This window comes from Gopherus flavomarginatus, chromosome 4 (genome assembly GCF_025201925.1).
Source record: "Gopherus flavomarginatus isolate rGopFla2 chromosome 4, rGopFla2.mat.asm, whole genome shotgun sequence".
NCBI classification, from domain to species: Eukaryota; Metazoa; Chordata; order Testudines; family Testudinidae; genus Gopherus; species Gopherus flavomarginatus.
In genome coordinates, this window is record NC_066620.1 from 97,311,518 (window position 1) to 97,333,324 (window position 21,807).

At 40.6% G+C, this 21,807-nt stretch overlaps 1 protein-coding gene across 14 annotated transcripts in view; it reads right to left on the reverse strand.

Annotated features, from left to right (window-relative positions):
• The window catches only part of ARID1B (AT-rich interaction domain 1B), a 437,302-nt gene that overhangs the window by 33,171 nt on the left and 382,324 nt on the right, over positions 1–21,807 (reverse strand). For 11 of the 14 annotated variants that reach the window (XM_050949391.1, XM_050949388.1, XM_050949393.1 and 8 more), the window contains 4 exons: positions 17,479–17,588; positions 16,578–16,736; positions 9,939–10,148; positions 5,975–6,179 (listed from right to left, as the gene is read on the reverse strand). In XM_050949391.1, coding sequence (XP_050805348.1) covers positions 5,975–6,179; positions 9,939–10,148; positions 16,578–16,736; positions 17,479–17,588 — 684 coding nt within the window. The remainder of the gene's footprint in view (positions 1–5,974; positions 6,180–9,938; positions 10,149–16,577; positions 16,737–17,478; positions 17,589–21,807) is intronic. The other 3 variants (XM_050949394.1, XM_050949389.1, XM_050949384.1) reach the window with 2 other exon arrangements.

The following is a 21,807-nucleotide window of genomic DNA, read 5'->3' on the forward strand; positions in this document are numbered from 1 at the left end:
AAAAAATTCTTCCTCTTGCCAGAATTATTTTTCCTTCAGGAAAAAAAAAAAAAAAAAAAAAAGAATACAACCTCTTGAAACTCCATTACTAGGAGGCCTGACATGCTCTCGCTAGGATATCCCTACCTTTTGCCAGAAGCTACAAATGTATACGCTAAAGTAAACAATGGAAAGGTTACTGAAGGTTAAGTACATTCACATACTTCAGACTGAACAGCCAGACGCCACGCTGGGAAGATAATTTACACAGTATGAACCCAGTGCCCTAATTCTGACTAGGATGGGGGTGGGGTGGGGAGGAGAGAGTTAGTCAGATATGCCACAGGTCTACAGTGAACAGAGGTCAATCAGAGGGCACCTTTATTTATAACCCAGACCCTTTTCTCATTTATCTTCCACTGGGGATTCCCCGGTTGGCTACATGACAGGTTTTGTGACATCACCTGTCAGCTAATAATAGAAATTCAGTCAGCCACCTGCCAGTAAAGATGGATGGGTTTTTGGTTACAAACTTACTAATTGAATGACTGGCTTTTTTCCCCGCCTCCCCAAGTCTTGTCTCTGCTGCCAAGGAAACACAGAGAACAGGCTGTTGGATCTCTGTGTTACAACAGAGCACAAACTTTCACAGGTTTGCTATCATGTGATCTGTGTGATACCATCAAGACCAAAGTCTTGTCTGGATTTTATTCAGGAGTGCCCCAATCTATCGCTGAGTACTGCCCAACATTCACTAGGTACTATGCATATGACAGGAAGGTATGGTCCCACATATATGTTTACATATTTTGTTAAGATATATTACTCATATTATCATTAGCAATATTTTCCAGTTGGAAATCAGGAAACAGAACCCCTTTCTCTGTGTGTCAAAGCTACGACCTGCTCCTCCTTCAAGTCTCCTTACGTCCCACTTTTGTTTCGATTTTCAATGCTACGTTGTTTTCTGATACTGTCTACATCCATCCATGAGCTAACTCACAGCCAATTCTGAGCCAGTACAATAACAAGTAACAAACCCCAAATACACAGGCTAACAATGGCCACCACTTCCAGAGTCATGTGTACTCAATTGATGCATTTATTGTGGCTAACAGAATTTCTTTTCTGAGCAACAAAAGAATCTATAGTGTCAGAATGGAAAACAGATCATATATGTTGGAAGCTTTTGGCAATCTGCCTCCTGGCAATCATTAGCATTTTATCATAATGGACACCTTGTATTTTCAATTTAGAATTTTCCACAACATTCATATATAAAACACTTAACAAGCTTATGGCTTTGTCTTCACAAGAATCTCCAAAAAGCATTAGCATCCCAGATAGAACACTTATGAGGATCTTGCTATTCCCTAGTGCTTGTTTGTCTGCAAGAAGCAGCTCCATGACACATTCAAGGCCATCTCTTCTCATATGATTTCTGAGTGGACTGGAGAAGTTCAGATAGTAGCATACATCCAACTCATGCTTTAAAATGGACAATTAGAACAAAAACAACAGTAAGTTGGCTGAGGTGTGTCTGACTCTGGCCTCCACTGAACAAGGCCCACTGACCTACTGCTTTGCTGAACTAGTCCAACTCTTCCTTTGGAGTTGCTGGGATATTGAATTATCACAGGCAGCCTTGAATTGTCACAGGCAACACAGACAGCTAAATTCTACCTTCAGTTACCACCCATTCTCACTAAGGTCAATGGGGTTACAAGAAGTGTAAGTGATGGTAGAATTTTGATCCCCTGACCTCTTTATGTAAACCACTGGGCTAACTCACTAGCCTATGTACCAAAGAACACTCTTCAGTCACAGGATTTCAGTCCCTTTACTTCAGGACTTTGGTTTTATTTCTTCAAAACGAAACTGTTTGATACAAGTTTAACATACCAATCATGTGCTTTCTCCCGACCCAGGGTCTTCTGCAGGAGCCCATCTACTCCCTGAAACTCTTACGTTCCTTCCTAGCCTGCTCCTTGCAGGATTCCAGTCCACAGGCCATTTACCAGGGAGTAGCATATGAACTCTGAGCTAACTCCACCAAGGGGCTGCAATGCAGAGCATTGCAAAGCATAACTCTTAGGCTCTCTGCTGTCTAATCAGAGTCCTCAGCCCCAAGTTAGGTGTCCAGACTCCTCATAAAATGCATGGGGCATGTTAGGCATGTAAGAAAGGGAGCCTCAGAAGCCAGCATACTGAGTGGGGAGCCACCTAAACTAGCCAGGAGTGAAATGCAGAAGAAAAGGGCAGGGCTTGGTGCCCAAATTCACAAAAGTACTTTGGCACCCAACTCGCAGCAATCTAGGCCTGAGGTGCCTGTCTATGCTGGAGTTAGATGCCTAAGGCAGGTCTGCCCTTTCTCAAGAAGAGAGAGAGAGAGACTGACTCTGTAGCCCCAGGTCAGTCCTTTCTTGCAGGAGGAAGAAAGAGAGAGAGCTTGTCTTTATAGCCTAGTGGTTAAGGGCACTCACTGGGGAGGTGGGATAATCAGGTTCAAGTCCAGGCTCCAAATAACATGTAATTATTTATACACAATGAAACAGTTCCAACAGCATAAAAGAGGGAGATCCCACTCAGAATACTCGATAGCCCAGTGGTTAGGGCACTCACATGGGAGACCTGAGTTCAAATCTCTGTTCCAAATCAGGCAGACCAGCAATTTGATTCTAGGTCTTGCACATCCCAGGGAAGTGCTCCTTAACTACTGGGTATTCTGAGGACAGACTGACATGCACATGCATGAAAAATTTCTGACTTGCTTGCCCTGTTATCTTTTGTGCAAGGCCTGATCCAACAGGCATGCCCAGAGATATGCTTACTGGCTTGGGCCCTGGGAGTGAATGACTCATTTGAGAATCCTGTTGGGGTGTAGGCATGAGTTAAGGCATGAAGCAGCTTCTAAGTTGTGGAGCAGCCATAGGCCACAGGTGGCTTGGCACTTGCCCACTAGAGGAAACTTTGATGTCTATAAGAATTTAGGTGCCTACAGGGTAAGTGGCAACTGAGTGGTGATTTTGAGAATGTCAGTGGCACCTAAATGTTGGAGTTTGGTGCCTAGGTACCTTTGTGAATTTAGCCCTCAGTTCCTTCCCTGACCCAGAGACTCTGGCAGGATCCTTTCTACTGCCTGAACCTCTTCTTAGCAACTGAGCTACTTGCTGGTTTTCATGAAGACCACGTGATCTTCAAGCTGTCACCTGAACCTCAGCCTCATAGAATCAGCTGCAAAACGGGTGATTTGTTACAGGAGGGGGTTAAGTCCAATTCCTTAAGGGCAACCCTACCCTTCTTCATCATGTATTGATTTAGGTATCAATATCGCAACTGGTTCTGTGTAGCTGAAGCAGGCTTCAGAAAGGCTATTGTGTGCCTGCACAGAACCAGTCTCATGAAGTCTTAATGTTTAAAAGCAACAACCTTTTAGTCTACTGCTTCCTGTTCCAGTGGGCTCCTGCTCCATTTGCAAGCCAAAGATAGATGGATTACCTAAAGTACATCTATAAGCCTACTTCTTTTGTGCAGTTAAAACATTAATGTTGCCATAAACTGAAGAAAAAGAAAAAAAGAGCCAACTGTTAAGAGAACAGGCCTTGTACTTTCTGCAGCATCTATAGCTCAGCAGGATTTCATGTACTAAAGCTGATACACACTGGGAAAGCCTTTTTCCATACAGAAGTGCAGCCCATTCAGTGACACAAGTTCTTTTCCAGTAAACAAAATAAACCTTGAGATCATTGCTTGATTCCTCCCCTCTACTGGTCCCTACGTCCAGCTGTGTTTTTATTTTGGAAAAATAGTTTCAGTTCTGCTCCCAGACAGATTGTTTGAAATGAATATAATGTTGTGATAAATTCAAACTTGGACTTTGCAGTTTTCATTTACAGTTTCAAGGTGCACATGGAACTGCAGGGCAGCCCATGACATTTCTCTGTTTTTGTTCAAGGTCTGGATATTTAAATCAAGATTCTTTAACACAAAATTCAGACAGTTTTATGATGATTGTTCCTGAACCACTAACCAAAATTACTGAATGGCAACATTGTAAGGGAGTTGGAGAAAGGAAGAGGGAAGCAAAATATTTATTTATCTTTAGTTTTGCTACTTAATTAAAAAAAAAAGTTCTTTTCCTTCTCCCTAATGAGTCTAATGGTTTCAGCTCCATTTACTGGTCCTTGCTGCAGGTGATGCAGCCAAATCCAACAGCTTTCAATTTTTAATAAGAGTGCATGTGCTGGCTAATCTAAACTCCCTCTAGGGAGTTAAATACCCTGACTGCTGTTCTTGTTTATAATACGTCGGCCTTTCCCCCTCCTAAACTTGTTTTTCAGAGTAACATGCTTGCTTGATACATTAAATACCTATTGTTGGGTTACATGATAACCTTAAGTATTTGTAAGGTATAAACATTTAGGGTGTTATACGGGGTGAACACAGTGGTGATGGAAGGTAAATTTGAACTGAATATCAGAAAAATATTCATAACACTGAATTCTATTAGACTATGAAATGTCTCTAACAGGAAGCAATTTAAGCCCTATCACTGGAGACATTTACAATACTGGACAAAGCACCAGAGTGAGCATCACAAGAAATAACCCTACCTGGCAATTGAATGTAACTGCATGACTTAATAGGTCATTGCTATTTCTAATATCTATGACAGAAGGTCACAAACTAAGGGGACAGCTGGCTGGTTTCCTGGCTCTTCTCCTTATTTCCAGCTGCTAAAAGAAATCAAGTTATATTAAATACTTTCCTAAATTCACACTTCTATGTAAGCAACTGTTGTCGCTTTCACAGGGATGACACTATGTTGCTAATGAGAGGAGGTGGCCTGTGTAATAGTGAATGCCCCCCATTCACTATGTATCTATGAGATTATTGTGTATTAAAAAATACTCCACACCAGGAGGGAGTCTGAGAATCCCATCTTTCTGATTCCCACTTACAAAGGTCTTTGCCCTTCTGTGATTCCATGCAGACAGAAAATAGTGCACACCAATTATAAGTCCTCTTTTCCTCTTCTGCCTGAAGCCAAGAGGTTAAATACTCCAAAAGGCAACAAAACCTTCTATTTATTCTTTCACATGCTTAACATGTTACTCCTATAGCTTTCTTTAGCTTGAATGTCAATCATGGTTGTCATTTTACGAGTCTTGAGTTGAATGTAGGCAGAAAAAACCAAATCTCACTCTCCTGACTACTTCAAGCACCATACTGCACATGAAGATTCATTAACCAAAATCAACCATTTCAACTGCAGTGCCCTTCCACAGCTGCCAATAGGATACAGACAGTGCTGCTAGCACTCAATCTAATACACGGGATTAGCAACAATGGCAGAGGAAAGTGATGTAGTCTATAAAAGACAAAGCTTGATACTGTACTATGGGTGTTCTCTAGTCTTGCAACTCTCTCCATTTGCCAGGCATTTCAAATAAACAGTAGTGGAGCAGCAGGTTGAGTTCCATTTATTGGGCCAAAAGCCGCCATCCTTACTCACACTGAGTAGTTCTTTTACTTGCCAGCAGGCCCATTGAAATTTGGCTCCAGATTTCCAATAGTTGAAGTGTGGATGGGAGAATCCAGCCCTTCCTTACTTTATTTATTTATTCCTGGGTATCTGATGTCTTACAGAGACCAAATGCAAGGGATGGAACATCCCTGTAGAACACTGCTGTTATTGTTTCCATTTAACAGTTTGATTGTTAGAATGCTTGTATTTTTCAGAGAGACACAAAGAAATGCTTAAAGATGTGTGGGCATATACGCATCTCTGCAGTCTACTCCTTAGAGTTAATTTTCATACTGTCTTGTAACCAGTTCAGAACACAAATAGGATCCCCAAGGAGTATTTTTTTAGCTAGCTTATCTAAGGTTAGCAAGGGATGCTTCCAAAATGTTTGCTTGGACAGGAGATTTGAGAGATGCAGGATGCAGTCTAGTGCATTATTGTGTAAGAGACTGTAGTTCTTCTACTTACCAGGAGATGGCGGCTGAATCTTAGCTTGTTTCTTAGTATCTCCAGTGCTGAAGACTTCTGGAGGGGGCTCCTCCCCTCGTTCTATCTTACACTCAAAGGCAAACAGGTACTGAATATACTGTTTTTTCAGGGAGCTGGCGGCGCTGCTTGAAGTGCCAACATTCAGGTTCGTTGCCAACTCACGCCACTTCTTGTTTTTATTAACCTAGCAAAATAAATGGCAGAAGTATTGGTTTGCAGCAAGGCGGCTTGTTTAAAGCCAAGAGGAAAAAGAACACTTAATGTCTTGGTTTACTTTTTTTATTTGCCTCTTTTAACTAATGCTCATTACTCCCCCACTCAGTAGTGCACAGACAGCATTTACAGTTATAAAACCATTAAGGAACCTGCTGATAGCTACATAAAAAGCTTGTTGAGAGTCTTTTGCATGGTGCATCTTTTAAATGCCTTGCACTCTTCCAAGCTTGTGCTGTTCAGTTAGCTATTTATCTCCATTCAAATACACACTCACTGACTCTCTCTCTGACACACACACACACACACACACACACCCTATTCTAATTAAAAAAGCAGCTTCCAAAAACTAATTTAAAAAGCAATAACAATGTTATTCTGCAGTTTGTTTCAGCACTGATATGAAAAACGTTTCCTCCAGAACAGCCACCAGCTGTTAGCTAGTTTAGCCTGTAATTTCTGGTTCAAATCCTTTCACTTTAAGGCTTCTTGTGGGATTGATCAATGATCCCGTTGCAACAGGAGATGCAGAGTCAAGTGAGGCCCCTTATTAATTAAGGCAGACTTCAAACACATTGGGACAATGCAGTAATGTTCTGTATTACAGCTCTGCTGATACAAGCATGCCATTGGTGTGAGCCTTGTTTTGTTTCGTATGCCAGAGTACTGAAAGGGCCTGTTCAAACTATGCTCTTAGGTTGAGGCACATTGGATTTGCCACACCAGATCAGACCATTGGTCCAGCAGTGCCTCTACCAGTATTTTTCCTTTAAACAACGGTGAAAATGCCCCAATGTGCATCAAGCTAGATGTGCATTGCTGGGTATGATCCTATGAGGTGCTGAGCACCACTGAAGTAAATGGAAGTTGAAAGAGCTCAGAGTCTCTTAAGATTATATCCTGGGGGGAGGGGGAGGAAGGGGGAGCTTACTTCTTGAATGCTATGATGATCAGTTTACATCCTGAAGCATGAGATTTTATCACCCTATTTTAGCTTAAATAGCTACAAAGTTTATTACTGGTCATATCTGTTGCCAACCCTATATGCCAGCCAAGGAGATATTTATATAGTTTTTATCTTTGTGTTCAATAACCCCTTCACAGCTGCCAGATAGGATGGTTCTCTTGGCAAAAGAGTTAATTACAAGCAGACTGGCATGGCTGAGTGAAGTTTTATTTTCTCTGTGTATTCCAGGTACATCTGGCAGCAATCCGGGGGTCAAAGAGAAAGTGATTTTCATAAACTGGCACTTTTGAGACTTAAACCCCCAATCACACAGCCCATTTTTGCCCATTTACTTCACACTATGTGGTATACAACAAACACATTGCATAATGCACGCAGAAGTACTCAGTGCCCAAATGTCCAGTGTATTGGCATATAAAGTGAGGCTGCCAACAGCAGGTCTACCCAGGCTTTGGAAGAGGGAAGCAAAGCGTTATTTGGGGTACCCTGAAATGCAATGCTTCAGGAGGATAAATACGCACCATCGCTGCACATCTACAGCCTCTCACTCACTGGGCAGAGATCATGAAACATGGAGGGAAGTGGTAGGGGCAACTATGCTTTTCAGGTGGGCACCATCCAACTATATTTAAATAAATCTCATTAGACGAACATGTGCATTTCTCTGTAGCCCTAACCAAAGAATACATGTTAACATGCCCACACTGAACGATCAACTTTTGTGGCCTACAAACCTATAAATCAAGTTCCTTTAAAAACTGTATCTGAGTGGGACAGCATCTCCTCACTGGTAATACAGGTAGGTCCATACTGGAAAGTAAGCTTGGGCCCAAAATGTGTTTTTTAGAAAAATAAATAAGAAATGACCCTTGTTATAAACAAACACGCAGGCCTTTTTAGGATTTCAAATTTCAACTCCCACTTGTCTTATATTTAATGGTTTAATATTAACCAATTGTGTAGAAGCATTCGAGCCCCTCTAGACACTGAGTCAAATGCTGTAGCTAGACTTAAAAAGAGGGCTGCGGAGTGTTATGACCAATAATAAAGTTTGCAAGTTCAGGGAAACTCCGGGGCACACATCAGCTGGTCATTGCACAAGTCAGAATGGAATCCCACCTTTCATCCCTGGACAACATTTAACAAGTGGAAAGGTGCAATACATTAGATTTTTCTACCTTTCTCTGCGGCGTCAGTTAGCATCACTGGACTTGAATGACCATGGTCTAATTCAATATGCTATATCATGCTATGTAGAGTACTACTGTTAAAATCAGCAGTAATCACTGTTGGAAGTGGGTTTCCAGAACTGGCTAGGTGGGAGCATTACCAGGGGCTCACTTTCCATGGGCCCAATTCAATACAACATATTTCTGTTTTCAGATTGTGTGTTTTAGTGTAGCGATCATGTGCATTTTAGTTACATCTAACTCAAAATTTAGAGCCTGATCCTGCAAAGTGCTGATCACCCTCAATTCCCCTTAATTCAGTTCGAGTTGTGAGCTCTCACCATCTCACAGGAAGCATTCAGCACACAGCAGGCCTGGGCCAGCAACGCAAAAAGAAGGTTTTGAATACCAAATCCAATACTACTACTACTTAATGTTTAGTATCTACTCTATTTCAAAGTGCTCCACAAACATTAAAGGATCAATCCGGCTCTAAAGATATGAATGGGATTGAACCTAAATAAGTTAATGTTCACAGCATCTGTATGAGTCAGGAAACTATTACTAACCCCGATTCGCACGTGGGAAAAGGAACCTCATATTCTCTCATCTGTGACATCCAAGCCTCATATTTACTCTCGGTGGGAAAGACAAGGTTCAGTGCAGCAATCTGTATCTCTGACTTCTACCAACATCTTTTTTACTTGCAGCCTCTTCCCCAGTCTACCTTCCTGCCTTTAAGGTAGGTTTCCCCATTATTGATTATTATTGTATTTATATAGATTAAAACAATGCAAAGCATGTGCTAAGTATTTTCCAAACATAGAGGAAAACACAGTCTCTTCCCAGCTGAGTGTACAATCTAAACATACAGAGGGAAGAAGAACGGTTTGGGACAGACACTGCTTGCAAATTACATACTCCTGCCACTTCCTAAGAGATTTGAACTGACTTTTCCTAGAGGCACTTCCCTGTCTGAGATGGATGGATTTCAGGCGCTCTCTTTTCTTCCATCTCTAGAACAGCTGTTTTCCATCACCTGTTTTGATCTTCTTCCACGTTTCTAACCCTTCTCTTTAATCCAATGCCTTCTCTTCTGATTCTCTCTTAGCACTACTAGAGCGCCTTTGATCGCACAGCAGCCTAAGCTCCCTTGAGCTGTGCGATCAAAGGCACTGTGCACTATGAGAGCACTTGTGGGGTCCAAAATGAACCTCAAGGCTTGTTTACGTAAACTCTGAGTTCATGGCAAGCTGGGGTGTAAATCTACCCCAAACTAAGTGCCCGTGTGGACCTTGCCACTGCGCACTAAAAGTTCAAACAGCTTTGAAACAGGAGTAGATCCAAGCATACTACAGAGCTTTTAGTATGCAGCAGCAGGATCCACATGGTCAATTAGTGCATGGCAGGCTAGTCTGGGTTAGATTTACGCATGAGCTTACTTACCCTCAAACATTAGTTACACTGAAACTTCCATGTCTTTTCCCCCTTGTTTTCAGGGAAGAATTTGTAATGCTGTAACAAGCAGAAAATATTCTAGGAGGAATGCAGGGCTAAGTTTTTGGACAGTCTAGTTTCATCCACGTCCGCTCACCTGTGCTAAACCTCCAATCTCTTTGACACAGACATAAAGCCTGAAGAGGTCGAGTGGCTTCTTGCCTACAGCTGGCAGACTGGCCACAGGCGTGCCCCTTTCTTCCATGAAGGTGAGGTATCGATCCACCCACATCTTGCGCTCTGGCTCACTTCCCAGCTCATAGACTTTTGTGATCTTTTCTCCAGTTGTGGTAGAGGAACTTGATTTCTAGAGCACAAAAAGAAAAAAAGAAGAGTTGGGGGAAGGGTGGGAAGGGAAGGGAAAAGAAAGTAAGATACTCACAACATTGAAAAAGAGAAGATGTCAAACAAACTAAAGCTATCACACAACAGTCAGGAATGAAGGCTACTAGTTCTGGCACAAACAGTACGTTCTGGCCATATACTGCAAGTTACATGATTTTAAATAAAGGGCCCAAACTCCCCATTTTCATTATTTTCTTAAGGTTCTTCCATTGATCTGAGCTTTGGATCCCAGAAGGCAAGTTTCTGATGATGCCTCAAGTCATTTAAAAATATCTAGTTTTTTACATAGAGCTTTTCATCCGCAGATCTCAAAGCGCTTCACAATTTTAAACGAAGCTACATTAAAATCAGCCTCTTCTGAACAACTTGTGTAACACAAAGAACACCCTGAAAGAAAGCACGCACCAAAATCCTCCATCAGAAGAGGAATTTCTGAAGAAACAGTTCAGAGCAGAAGCTAGGACAACCAACCTGCTCTGTGAGCAGTGTTGGAATTGGACAGGGGTAGGTGATTATGTCTTACCTACTCTTCCCAGCACGCCTGGCTAAAAAACCCCCAAAAATGCAGATGAGGAAGCCTACTGTCATTTTCTCATACCAGCCAATTTGAGTACTGGTCCTGAGCAACCACTCTCTTCACTTGCAAAGGTGAAAGAGAACCACAGAGTATATCTATCACATGTATTCAGAGTATGGAGAAAGAACATACATAGCACACTGGTGAAAACTGGGGGTATAAACAGAAGAAGAGCCCATTCCAAGTAGAAGGACCAGGCAATAGGAAAATCCACAAAAGTGGAGGGTGGGGGGAAAATTAGTTCTTCCTCTGTTGAGTAGTAAGAATGGAACCATTATGTGGCTACTCCTCTAATTTTAATGCTAGCAAAACCTCAGCATTCCTCATCTCCCTCCCCTTCCTTACAAGAGAAGGGAGAGGAGACAGCAGGTGGATCTGCGCAGAAGTGAATCCACCTGCCTGCTCTGGACCCTTTCTCCACACCTTTGCTATGCAAGCAGAGACCCCTGTGAGCTGGGCTCTGTGACTCACAGGGATTGCATCCCACTCATGTGTAGCTCTCTCAAGTAGTGTCCCCCTTACACACAGTATAAATGCTCTGGGTTCTGCTGCAAGAGGGCTCTCTGCTCCTACAGAGGAGGGGAGATGATTTGCCCCCTAGTGAACTTGGGGTTATTCAGAATTAGACATGATCAGGACATTTGGACACCAAGCTATGTGGGAAGGTGATATTCACATGACATTATGGAGAAGGAAATGTATTCTGTATATATAACATACCAGAGGTGTGGCCACGGCTGTGGTAAACACACTTCACCATCCTTGTCCACCCATTGCCCTTCCCCTGCTTAACTTTTCTCCATTTTTTTCTTTTTGCCTTTTAGGCTAAAATATTTTAAAATAAGCACAAAAAAAAAGTTTGACTGATCAGCTCTAAAGAAAATTCCCAAATGTACTTTGGGACAAGTACAGAACGAGCCTTCTGTTGATCACACGGTTCTGAACAGGGCTTGGCATTGTGGCACGATGCAACATGTAATGTGGCAACATGCAGCTTTCAATGACTTTAGCCTGTTGATTACTGTGGTGTTCAGAAAGCCAATGACAGCTCGCATAAAGCATTGCCACCAATCGCCTTGTACAATTTGGGCTGGAAAATCTGAAGAGCTCCAAATCTCCCTCTGGTCTCTGGCTGAAACTTGACAATGTTGGGGGAGAGCCAGGAGGGAAGAGAATCAGAGCCACGAGGATGTGACCCTGCAGTTCATTGTTGTTGTTATTATTTCCAGTGAATGGATATTAATTTTAATTAAATAAATTGGCTCCTGAAAAGTTCCCCACTTTGCTAACTGAATTTCTAATTTCTTCAGTTATAATGCTTCCTATTGATATGTATGTAATATAACCTTTCACATTTTAAAGTTAGAAGATGCAATATCGAATTCAGTGAACCAAATTCAGCTGTGCTGCAACTCTCCCGGAAGTCAATGGAGCCAAGGCTGAATGTGGTTTACTGGTTTTAAATGGAGGGAGGCGTGTGCACTGGCATAAGGCCCGTGGATTAGGCTGCGAAAGCACAAATTTAACGACTCTGTATGTGGTTCTGATATCAGTTCTGTAACCGAAATTGCTTCATCCACGCATTTAGGAGCACTGTGTTTTTAAACAATATTTAACCAGTGAACTGTTTTTACTTTGAAGATTATTAAAATGGAAAGGAAAATTTAAAAAAGAGGATGGACAGTAAGTGGACAAGTCATAATCCTACATATTTTATTCTCAGATAGGAACCTAGGGATGAGCATATAACTCTGAATAGCAGAGTGGAGTGGAGCTACAGTGCTACCCACTTAAGTAAAGAACAAAATGATTCTACCTTTTACCAGCATTAATTTCACAGTATCATTTGTGATATCACAGACATCTTTATCTATAGTCTAGGCAGGAAATACAAGGTTTTATATAGCAAATTTTATCTCCACTTACATCTAATGTAGGAGGTAATAAACTAGTTTCTATTATGCTTTTATACGAGTTCACCAGTAGAAGAAAGTTCAGGTTTAATATTCAAATGAAAGGTTTTACATTATAAAATTCTTCTTCGTTTAAACCAGTATCACTGCAAAATGTCAATTGGTTTACAGTCTTTCATACTGGGCTCTTATACTATCTCTGTCTCAAATTATGTTGCTTTTCTGTAACATGGCAGCAGGCTCCAAAATGACAGTAGGATTTGAAAACTTTTCACAGCTCGCAGAAGGTAAGAAATGCTTCTTAGTGCTCTGCAATTTTCTTTTAAAATGAAACATTAACTTTAGAAGAATGCACTGGGGGAAAACAACACTCTTTCCCAAAAGTAATTTTTTTTTCTCTTCTGCACTACTATGTGCAAAATGACAGAGTTTACACAAGCTTGTGCAAACACTAACACAAACTGCAGTCCTGTATGGCCAGATTCATCCTAGAGCAGGTAAATTTTAAACCGTAGAAAATAGGTATTTATTACAGCATAACTACTGACTAACTTAATTAAAGTGGGAGTACCAGGCAATATTGGAATAATAACAAATATCCTACATTTTTCTTTGTGAGTGCATTTACTGTCTGATTAAAATAACCAACAGGGCTTAGGCAAGCTTGTCATACCTAGCTCTATCACCTTGCTTCAATTCCCCTGTAATCCTAACCTCTGCTACTCTAGCCCCAGGACTTTCCTGTGAAGAGATCCTGTCATGCCAAAGTGGGTGGTGGCTTTTGAAACAAGATCAGAAGAAGCAAACTCATTTCCGTATTTAATTTGTATATTATTTATATTGCACCACAGAGCAGTAATCTACCACACCTCCTATGGTCAATCTGCAAGAATCCTTCAGGCAATCCAAGGTATCTGCTTGATAGTTCATTGTCTCCTACAACAATTCCTTTCAGATTTTAGCTGTAGGTAATTATCTCTGTTTGCATCTGTGTATGTGTGTGTAAAACACAGCCTGATAAATCCCACTTTAAGAGTTTTGTTAATATTTATATAATAATAAAGACCTATTTTTATTATATACCCACATGTGCAGGCACACGCACACACAGAGTACACATACAGACACAACTGCGCATGGCTGAAATCTCAAAAGGCTGCTTGCAAAAGACTCTTTCATGCTTTCAAGAGACAATGCACAGTCATGGAGATTTTTACTGATTGCCTGAAGGATTCCACAGATTGCAAATCTCTCACTGAAAGCACTGTGAGAAAAATTCAACTAGCTCTACTGTAATATGTAGATATATACAGTGAACAGTTTCAGAGCATTTTAAGGGGGTTCATAACCCTACTGTTTTAATTTGTGTGACAATGACCCTGCTCACAGTCTCTCTCATACTGAGACACACACACATTTTCATATGCTATTTTAATGAATTTTTAAGCCATTTTGTTCTTTACATAACTGATTACAGTATAGCAATGCCACTGTAACTATCCAGCCGGAGAATCCCACAATACATATCATTATACAGTCCCTTCTCTGCATCTCCTCCCTCCACACTTGCATAAAGGAATCACTGAACAAAATGACCCACTCTGCTGGTGCAGGGATACTGCAAAGCTAACCACAGACTATGCTCACCCTTGCCCACACTCACTCCTGGAGCCAAGAACTCTATCAGAACATTAGCACTTGGATAATCTGATGAATATATTAGCCAACACAGGCTATTTTCATATATTACTGTGAAGAATGGGGAATCCCAATAATCATTTCAATCAAAGTCAGACAAGTGTTGTCAATATCAGCTGTACTAAGTTATCCAGCAGTCTGGCCTCCACAAATAAAAAGAGCTGGTTGACAGCTCTTATTTTTCTATAATTCTATAGTTCTCCAAACCAGCACCATTCTAATCACTCGAACTATGTATTGAGAAGGTAACTGAAGCTATGGAATCATTGCTAAGAACTCTGAACAGGAGGTGTAACATCGTATTTGAAGAGAAGAGCATGTGGAACAGGAGGTTTAACCTGAAAGCAAAACCATAATGCCTCCCACCTCCTTCACACATATATTCTATTTTTTTTTGTTAATTTTAAGTGGAAACAATACATATATGCTCACGATGGTCCCTGTGGTTTATTAACAAATTGTTAAAATGAGCTCAGGAATGTACATTCAATAGACAAAATATTTTCTAATTTTCCAGAAAAAAGCAAAACATTAAAAGAAAAGAAAAGAAAATTTCCCATCACCAGTTTATAGCATTGTCCATTCAGAAATGTTATTAAAATAAACACAGGATGGGACTTGGACGGCGTAAGGAACACCAGCTGCCTTCTGAGACTCAAAGTCAATGACATATGGACATCAAAATTAAGGTGGTGCATCTCATTCTTATACTTCCCCTGTTCTCCCTTGCAGAGCTTATATTTGTACATACCACCTCAGGCCTTTTAAGGTGAAATTCACACCAGTGCAGAGGGCATGCACAGAAACTCTAAAAATCCACCTGAGCCTACTAAATGTGGTTCAGAAGGTCTTGTATGGACCCTCTACACTAGCAAGAATGTCACCCTCCATGAAGAAAGCTGTCTCTGCTGATAAAACACTATGAGCTTAACTACTTTCTCAGAGGAACAAAAAGTAACTCTGAATTGCCATGTGAAGTCTATAAACATTTTTGGGGACAATTTTAATGTCTGGCTCTATTTGCTGCAACAATGTAAGAGTGATTAATAACATCTCCTGTCTGGGATGTTGTATTTCCAGGCTCTGGATTGGTTAGACTTATTCCCCTCTCCAAATTGCTTTTGCCTTGAGATGTGCTCTTCAATTTATCTTGTGAAACCTAAGGCATTACTAAAGCCTAGTTGCTAAGTTAGCTATGTATTAACATTGGAAAAGAGCATTATATTTCGTATATAACTATAATATAGTATTTTGCTTGAGTGAAGTAATATTTTAAATAAAAGAATGACATATACTTTCCTAGTTTAAGAAATAAGCCAAATATGGTCAAATGAATATTAGATCCCTATATATGCTTATGTTTGCACACTTTTTTTTGTATGTTTTGCTCTTTGCATCTCATCTGGAAATGATACTTAATTTAAATGTTCTGTCTCATGCTGTTCTGAATCCAGATTTTTCTGCATAACCTGTTTCTACTGTGATTACACGTTGTTCATCTAAAAAAGGGTTTTCTAAAAAGACACATCCCTTAACTTTTTCACCAACCTTTTGGTTCATTTCAACTAACTGAGTGAAACAAATCACAGCTGATGTTATTTCAGATGGTGCCCTGAGAATTTATATTTCTACATATGAAATTTGGAAATAAAAATGTGTTGGAACTGTAAACGACAGACTTGTCTGAGGCGCCTTTTGTGGTGCGGAGCCTGTAATCTATACTGTGCCTGTTCCTACTACCCATAGAGAAGAAAATATATATTTTTTAAATAGTAATACTTAATGAACAGTGGGACAAACTGTGAAGTCAGCTGTGTGAAGGAGTTTGGACCCAATAAAAGAAATGGAATGTCCTTATCAACACAATTGGCATGCTCTGTAAGCTGATGCATTATGGGAAGGATGCTTTCTTCACAACAACTGCTGTATTACCAGACAGTAAACTTACACAATGCACTCAATTTTACTCTTTTTATTACTACTGGGTCAAATTTTGCTCTCTGATAGGCATGCTCAGGTCCCACAGAAGCTAAGCCAGTGGGAGTTGTACGCATGAATCTGAGAGCTGAATTTGGCCCTATTATTATAAAGAAAGAAAATCCTTTAGTGGATAAATTATGAAGAAAAAGAATTTATAAAACAAACAAGCAAGCATTAAAATATAATTAATTACAAAAAAACCCAAAAAACCAGAGCCACTTACAGGGCTTGATGGAGTCTTTGGCCAGCCTGGGCTGCTAATGCTATCACTTTCATCTCCATGAAATGAGGAGATGCTAGCAGAGCTTGGGGACATTGGGGAAGGGACTGGCAGGTTGCCTGGGGTTGGGGGCTGAGAAATACCCTGAGAGCTGTAGCTATCCTGTGGTAGAGGAATAAAAAAAATAATAATATGACAAAGGCAGGGCAAACTTTATTAAAAACAAAAACAAAAAAAATACATCCAGTTTAACAGACTGACCAATTCTTTTTATATATAAAATATATATATATAAACAGAGAGAGACATACAGAAAACACACACATATAGAAATATATATATATATATAAAGGTATTAAAACAACATTGTTAATTAGTATAATTTGGAAAATTTGCTGGATGCTTGGCTAAAGTCACTAAGCCACCATGCTTACTTCAAGCTCAAATGGAATGCTAAGCATGGGTTTCCCCTTATGAAAGAAAGAAAAAAAAGCTGTTCACCTTATTTTATCAAATAAGGCAGGAAAGCAAAATATTAAAGTATGTTGCTGCTGCTGAGGCGGCCAAAACAGGAAGCTATAACTGAAGGCAGAGAAAAATGGCTGCAAGTATTGAAACCAGGCAAGACCCTCCTTTCCCACCCACCTGGCTTAGCCAAATTCCCACATAACTGTTTGAGTGGGTTGCTTTGCCCCCGCAAGTTAAAATGCCATAAGAACTAGTAACTTTCAGATCCACACAATGGAGGAAAAAATAAGAAAGAAAAGAAAGAAACAGAATGCACATGAATGGAAAAGGCATGCAGGAAAGAACAAAAGACGGTAGGCCAAAACCAGAGAATGGAGGACAACATAGCAGACTTCTGCTGGGCTGAACCAACACCACGTGCAGAGGAAGGAAATACCTTTGACTTGCTCTCGGGCTGTGAGGGTCCTTCTTCTTTGCCATCTGCTTTGAGAGGAAGGGGCAGTTTGGACTCACCAGGTGTCATCATATCTGCAAGACCCATAGGTGCTAATCAAAAACAGGAGAAACAGTTTAGCATGAGAGGTTTGGCTTTGCAAGAAAATGCTTCCTGCTGTTAAAAACTGATGGCATATGAAGCATAGGTCTTCTGCCTTCCTCTCTCCTTCTTTTATTATAGCACCTGGAAATCTGGAAGTCTTAGATTTAAGCAGAAAAAAAACAAAAAACCCAAACAAACAAAAAAACAGAAGGCAAAGAAAACCCAATATCAAACAGCAAAACCATTTTACCAAGTATAAATAAAATGTTAATGCTGCCGGCAAGTTTGTTTCCATAAAATGACTGGGCTATTATATAATAGGAAGATGACAATCTTCTTCGGAACCTGTTACATCTTTCACTTTATCTAGAGCAGAACATAAGCCGAAACTGTGTATGAAAATTGTTCTTTGTGTAAATGCTGGGAAAAGGGTGAAAATTCTAGTCATACTCCTGTTTGATTTGGAGGTTAGCAGATCATGTTGCTACTTCTCTTCACTATCTGCACTTGGAACTCCATGGTTAGGTGAGCTTTTTTATTTAAGGTACTAAAATCCTTAGGGTTCCAACACATTCATCTCCAACTACTGAATCACACATCTGTAAAATCAGCTCTAAGGGAGAAATGGGCATTCAACTTTTCTCTCCTGAAGAAGTCAGGTGGGATGACAGGTGAATACTCAGACTACATGTTCAGATAGTACTTACACAGACACCTTGTTGAGTGTTATGAAGGTTAGTTAATTTTTGTTCAGTGTTTGACGATGCAAGTGGTAAGTATATTATTACTGCAGCAGTACTGCTGAGTTTCTGGATTTCTAATATGAATGCAAGAAGAGATTTTGAGGTAAGAATACATACAATACGTGACAGAGCAGATTCTGAGAGATGACATGTCATCAAATCAATGCAAATGGCCAAAGAACAACTGCTAGACACTGCCTGAAAACTAAGTGCACAGCATTCACTAGAAACTGGGACTGTCTATAAGACAACCATTTTATTTTTAGAGATTCAAGAAAAGCAAAAAGGGGAAGGACAGATAAAAAGGTGCAGCAAGAAAGTGGAGGAATTAGATTTGCAAAATGTACAAAATATAAGAATTAGAAAGGCAACATTCTTTAAATAAAATAACATTAACCTGATGGTTGTTGGACCAGATTGCTTTTCTGCAAAATGGCAAAGCTGGCTAGTCAGCACACACACACAGCAGGAGGGATCTTAGGGGGGACAGAGAAAGCTTTAAAAAATACTTCACAGATTGTCCACTACAAAATGATTATTGCACATATTCATGTATTACTATGTTTTAGAAAATAATTAGTTTTAATTATAGCAGTCAGAAAGCAAGCAGGACTCTGGCGAATAAACTGGCAAGCTTTGCAGTGCTAATTTGCTAATACCTTTAGCATCGCTGCAGGTTGAGATTATGGGTCTGCCAAAAAATCTACCCAACCATGTGCCATGTGAGTTTACAACTGTATGCTTAATATTCTGTGTAGAACTACCGGCGTTTTTCATGGGCATGTTTTCTTGTTTTTTTTCCAAAGCATATTTGTAGCCCAATCAACCCCTTAAAGACATCACAACACAGAAATCATAATTGAGACACTTTAAAAAAATTACTTGTAATACTTAGAGACTTTAAGAATTGGAACAAAAAGCCTTTTTCAAATGATGCAGCTGCAGCAAATATCTATTGAGATCAGCTAAAAACGCTGTTATTTTTATGAATGTGTGTGAAACCTCAACAAAATAACCAAGCAATATTATGCTGAGAAGCTGGCTTGTATTAAACATCTGATTTGTATGCAGTATTGCCCTTAAACTCCCTTGAAAGAACAGGGCAGCTTGTGACTAGAATGAGTTGAGGACCAGTATCTTGACACTTTTACTTTTTTAATCCTACAAATCTTCAAAATAAGTTTGTTTCCCTAAAACAACACCATCACAACCAAAAAATAAAAATAAAAAAAACCCAACCAAACCAAACCAAAAAACAACCAAAGAACAGAAAAACCACATTTATGTAAGAAAGCATAAAATATGCTCCTGTAATTTGGTTTCAAACTGACATAATGTTAACCTATGTAACTGTTACAGAATTTCATGCCATAGAAGCTGAAACCAGAAAGTAAAAATCAGCTAACCACTAACCACATTTCTGCAGTAGAACATCACATGACTAAATCCTTCTTTTATAAATTTATTCAATATTCTTTTCTTGTAATTCTGTTTATATCAGAGGTTATGATTATGAATCCTGGTTTTTGAAATTTTATAAATTAATAGTTTAATAAAAAAACAAATGACCCAAGTCTGCAACTTACCACTGTATTAGGCATTTTTAAAATTCAGTAAAAAAAAAAATTATTTTGGATGGTAAATTATTTTGAACTTTTCTGAGTTTATCTGCTTTGCAGTGTACTTAAAGACAATTCCACATGTGCTGGTAACAGGGATTGTCAGGAGCTGAAGACAACTATGACAAACTTTTTATTTAATAAAGTGCTCTGAAAAGTGGTTAACAATCTTTGTTCTGTGTTTATTATTGTTTCATCCACCTTGTGATGGGAACTGCAAGGGCTTTGCTATGTTCATTGTAAGACTCTCTAGTTTCCTTGTAGCTTCTGTAAGTACTTCTCCATCCTCTGCTGAAATGCTGTTTTTTAACTTCTTGCAAGAATACTCCCCAATGATTTGCAACAGACATCCCTTCACTTTCTAATACAATGTCACACTAGAGGCACTATTTTGACCCTTTTCCAAGCAGTGGGAGAACATCACTGTCACAAAACTGCTAAATTAAGACATCAACTCTTTCTGTATAGATATTAATAATCCTGCATCTGAAATGCAGACCAACAGATAAAAAGTAAAAAAGGGGATAACAGGGAAATCTGTGACTCAAAAGAAGTGTTGCAGTCTACTGTGAATAGGTTTCAAGTTCTAGCCTCTCACTTTATTATAAGAATAGAAGAGCTAGAATGATTTCATAAAGCGAGTATGAATTAGCTATTCTATGCTGAATTTAATGTACTCAAAGGTATATGTGACATGAGTAAAACTGCAGCAAAGTATTCTTTTTGCTAAAAGTTGACTATCAGTTCCAGAAGATGGTGAAATACAGTAAGAGCAGCAATACACAAACATTGTTTTTCTCTTCATTGCTAGTGCAATAACAAATCACACTCTACAAAATAGAATATTTTGGCCTCTTTCTCTCTCCTCCTTGCATATAGTGTTGCCAGTAGGGTGACCAGACAGCAAATGTGAAAAATCGGGACGGGGGTGAGGGATAATAGGAGCCTATTATAAGAAAAAGACCCCAAAATTGGGACTGTCCCTATAAAATTGGGACATCTGGTCACCCTAGTTGCCAACCTTCCCAGTTTTGCTGGGAGTCTCCTAGAATCAGGCTCTATCTCCCAGAGGCTACCGAAGCCAAACCTGAAGATTTTAGGCTGCTCCCTGCCTGCCCTGGCTCTGCACTGCTCCTGGAAGCGACCAGCAAGTCCCTCCAGCACCTAGAGGGATTCAGGGGGGTTCTGCGTCCCAGCCCCGCCCTGAACACCGACTCCGCAGCTCCCACTAGCCAGGAATGCCTGCAGGCAGAGGTAGAGTGTGGAGCCCCCTGCCCCCCGAGGGACCACAGAGACACACCAGCCACATCTGGGAGTGGTGCAGGGCCAGGGCAGGTAGGGAGCTTGTCTTAGCCTGGCTGCGCTGCCACTTGGGAGCTGCCCGGCCGCAGCCCACACCCCCACCCCCTCCCCCTGCCTTAGCCCTGAGCCCCCTCCTGCACCCAAAATCCCTCTCAAAGCCCACACCCCCTCCTGCATTCCAACCCTCTGTCCCAGGCTGAGCCCGGAGCCCCCCCCCAACACTCCAATCCCTTTAGCCTCAGCCAGAGCCCACACCCCTGCCTGGACCCCAACCCCCAGCCCCTGCCTAGTGAAAGTGAGTGAGGGTAGGGGAGAGCAAGCGACAGAAGAAGGGGGGATGGAGGGAGGCGGGGCCTCGGAGAAGGAGCATAGCAGGGGCGGGGCCTCGGAGAAGAGGTGGGAAAGGGGGCAGGGCAAGGGTGTATGGGTTCGTCTGATTAGGCAACCCTAGCATGCACACACACAAAAGTGAATTTAGTGCTCATGTCAGACTGAAATCTCAAGCACTTTTCACATCCACAGAAGAGGTACAGCATGGACAGCAGCACTGCCAATGTACCTCA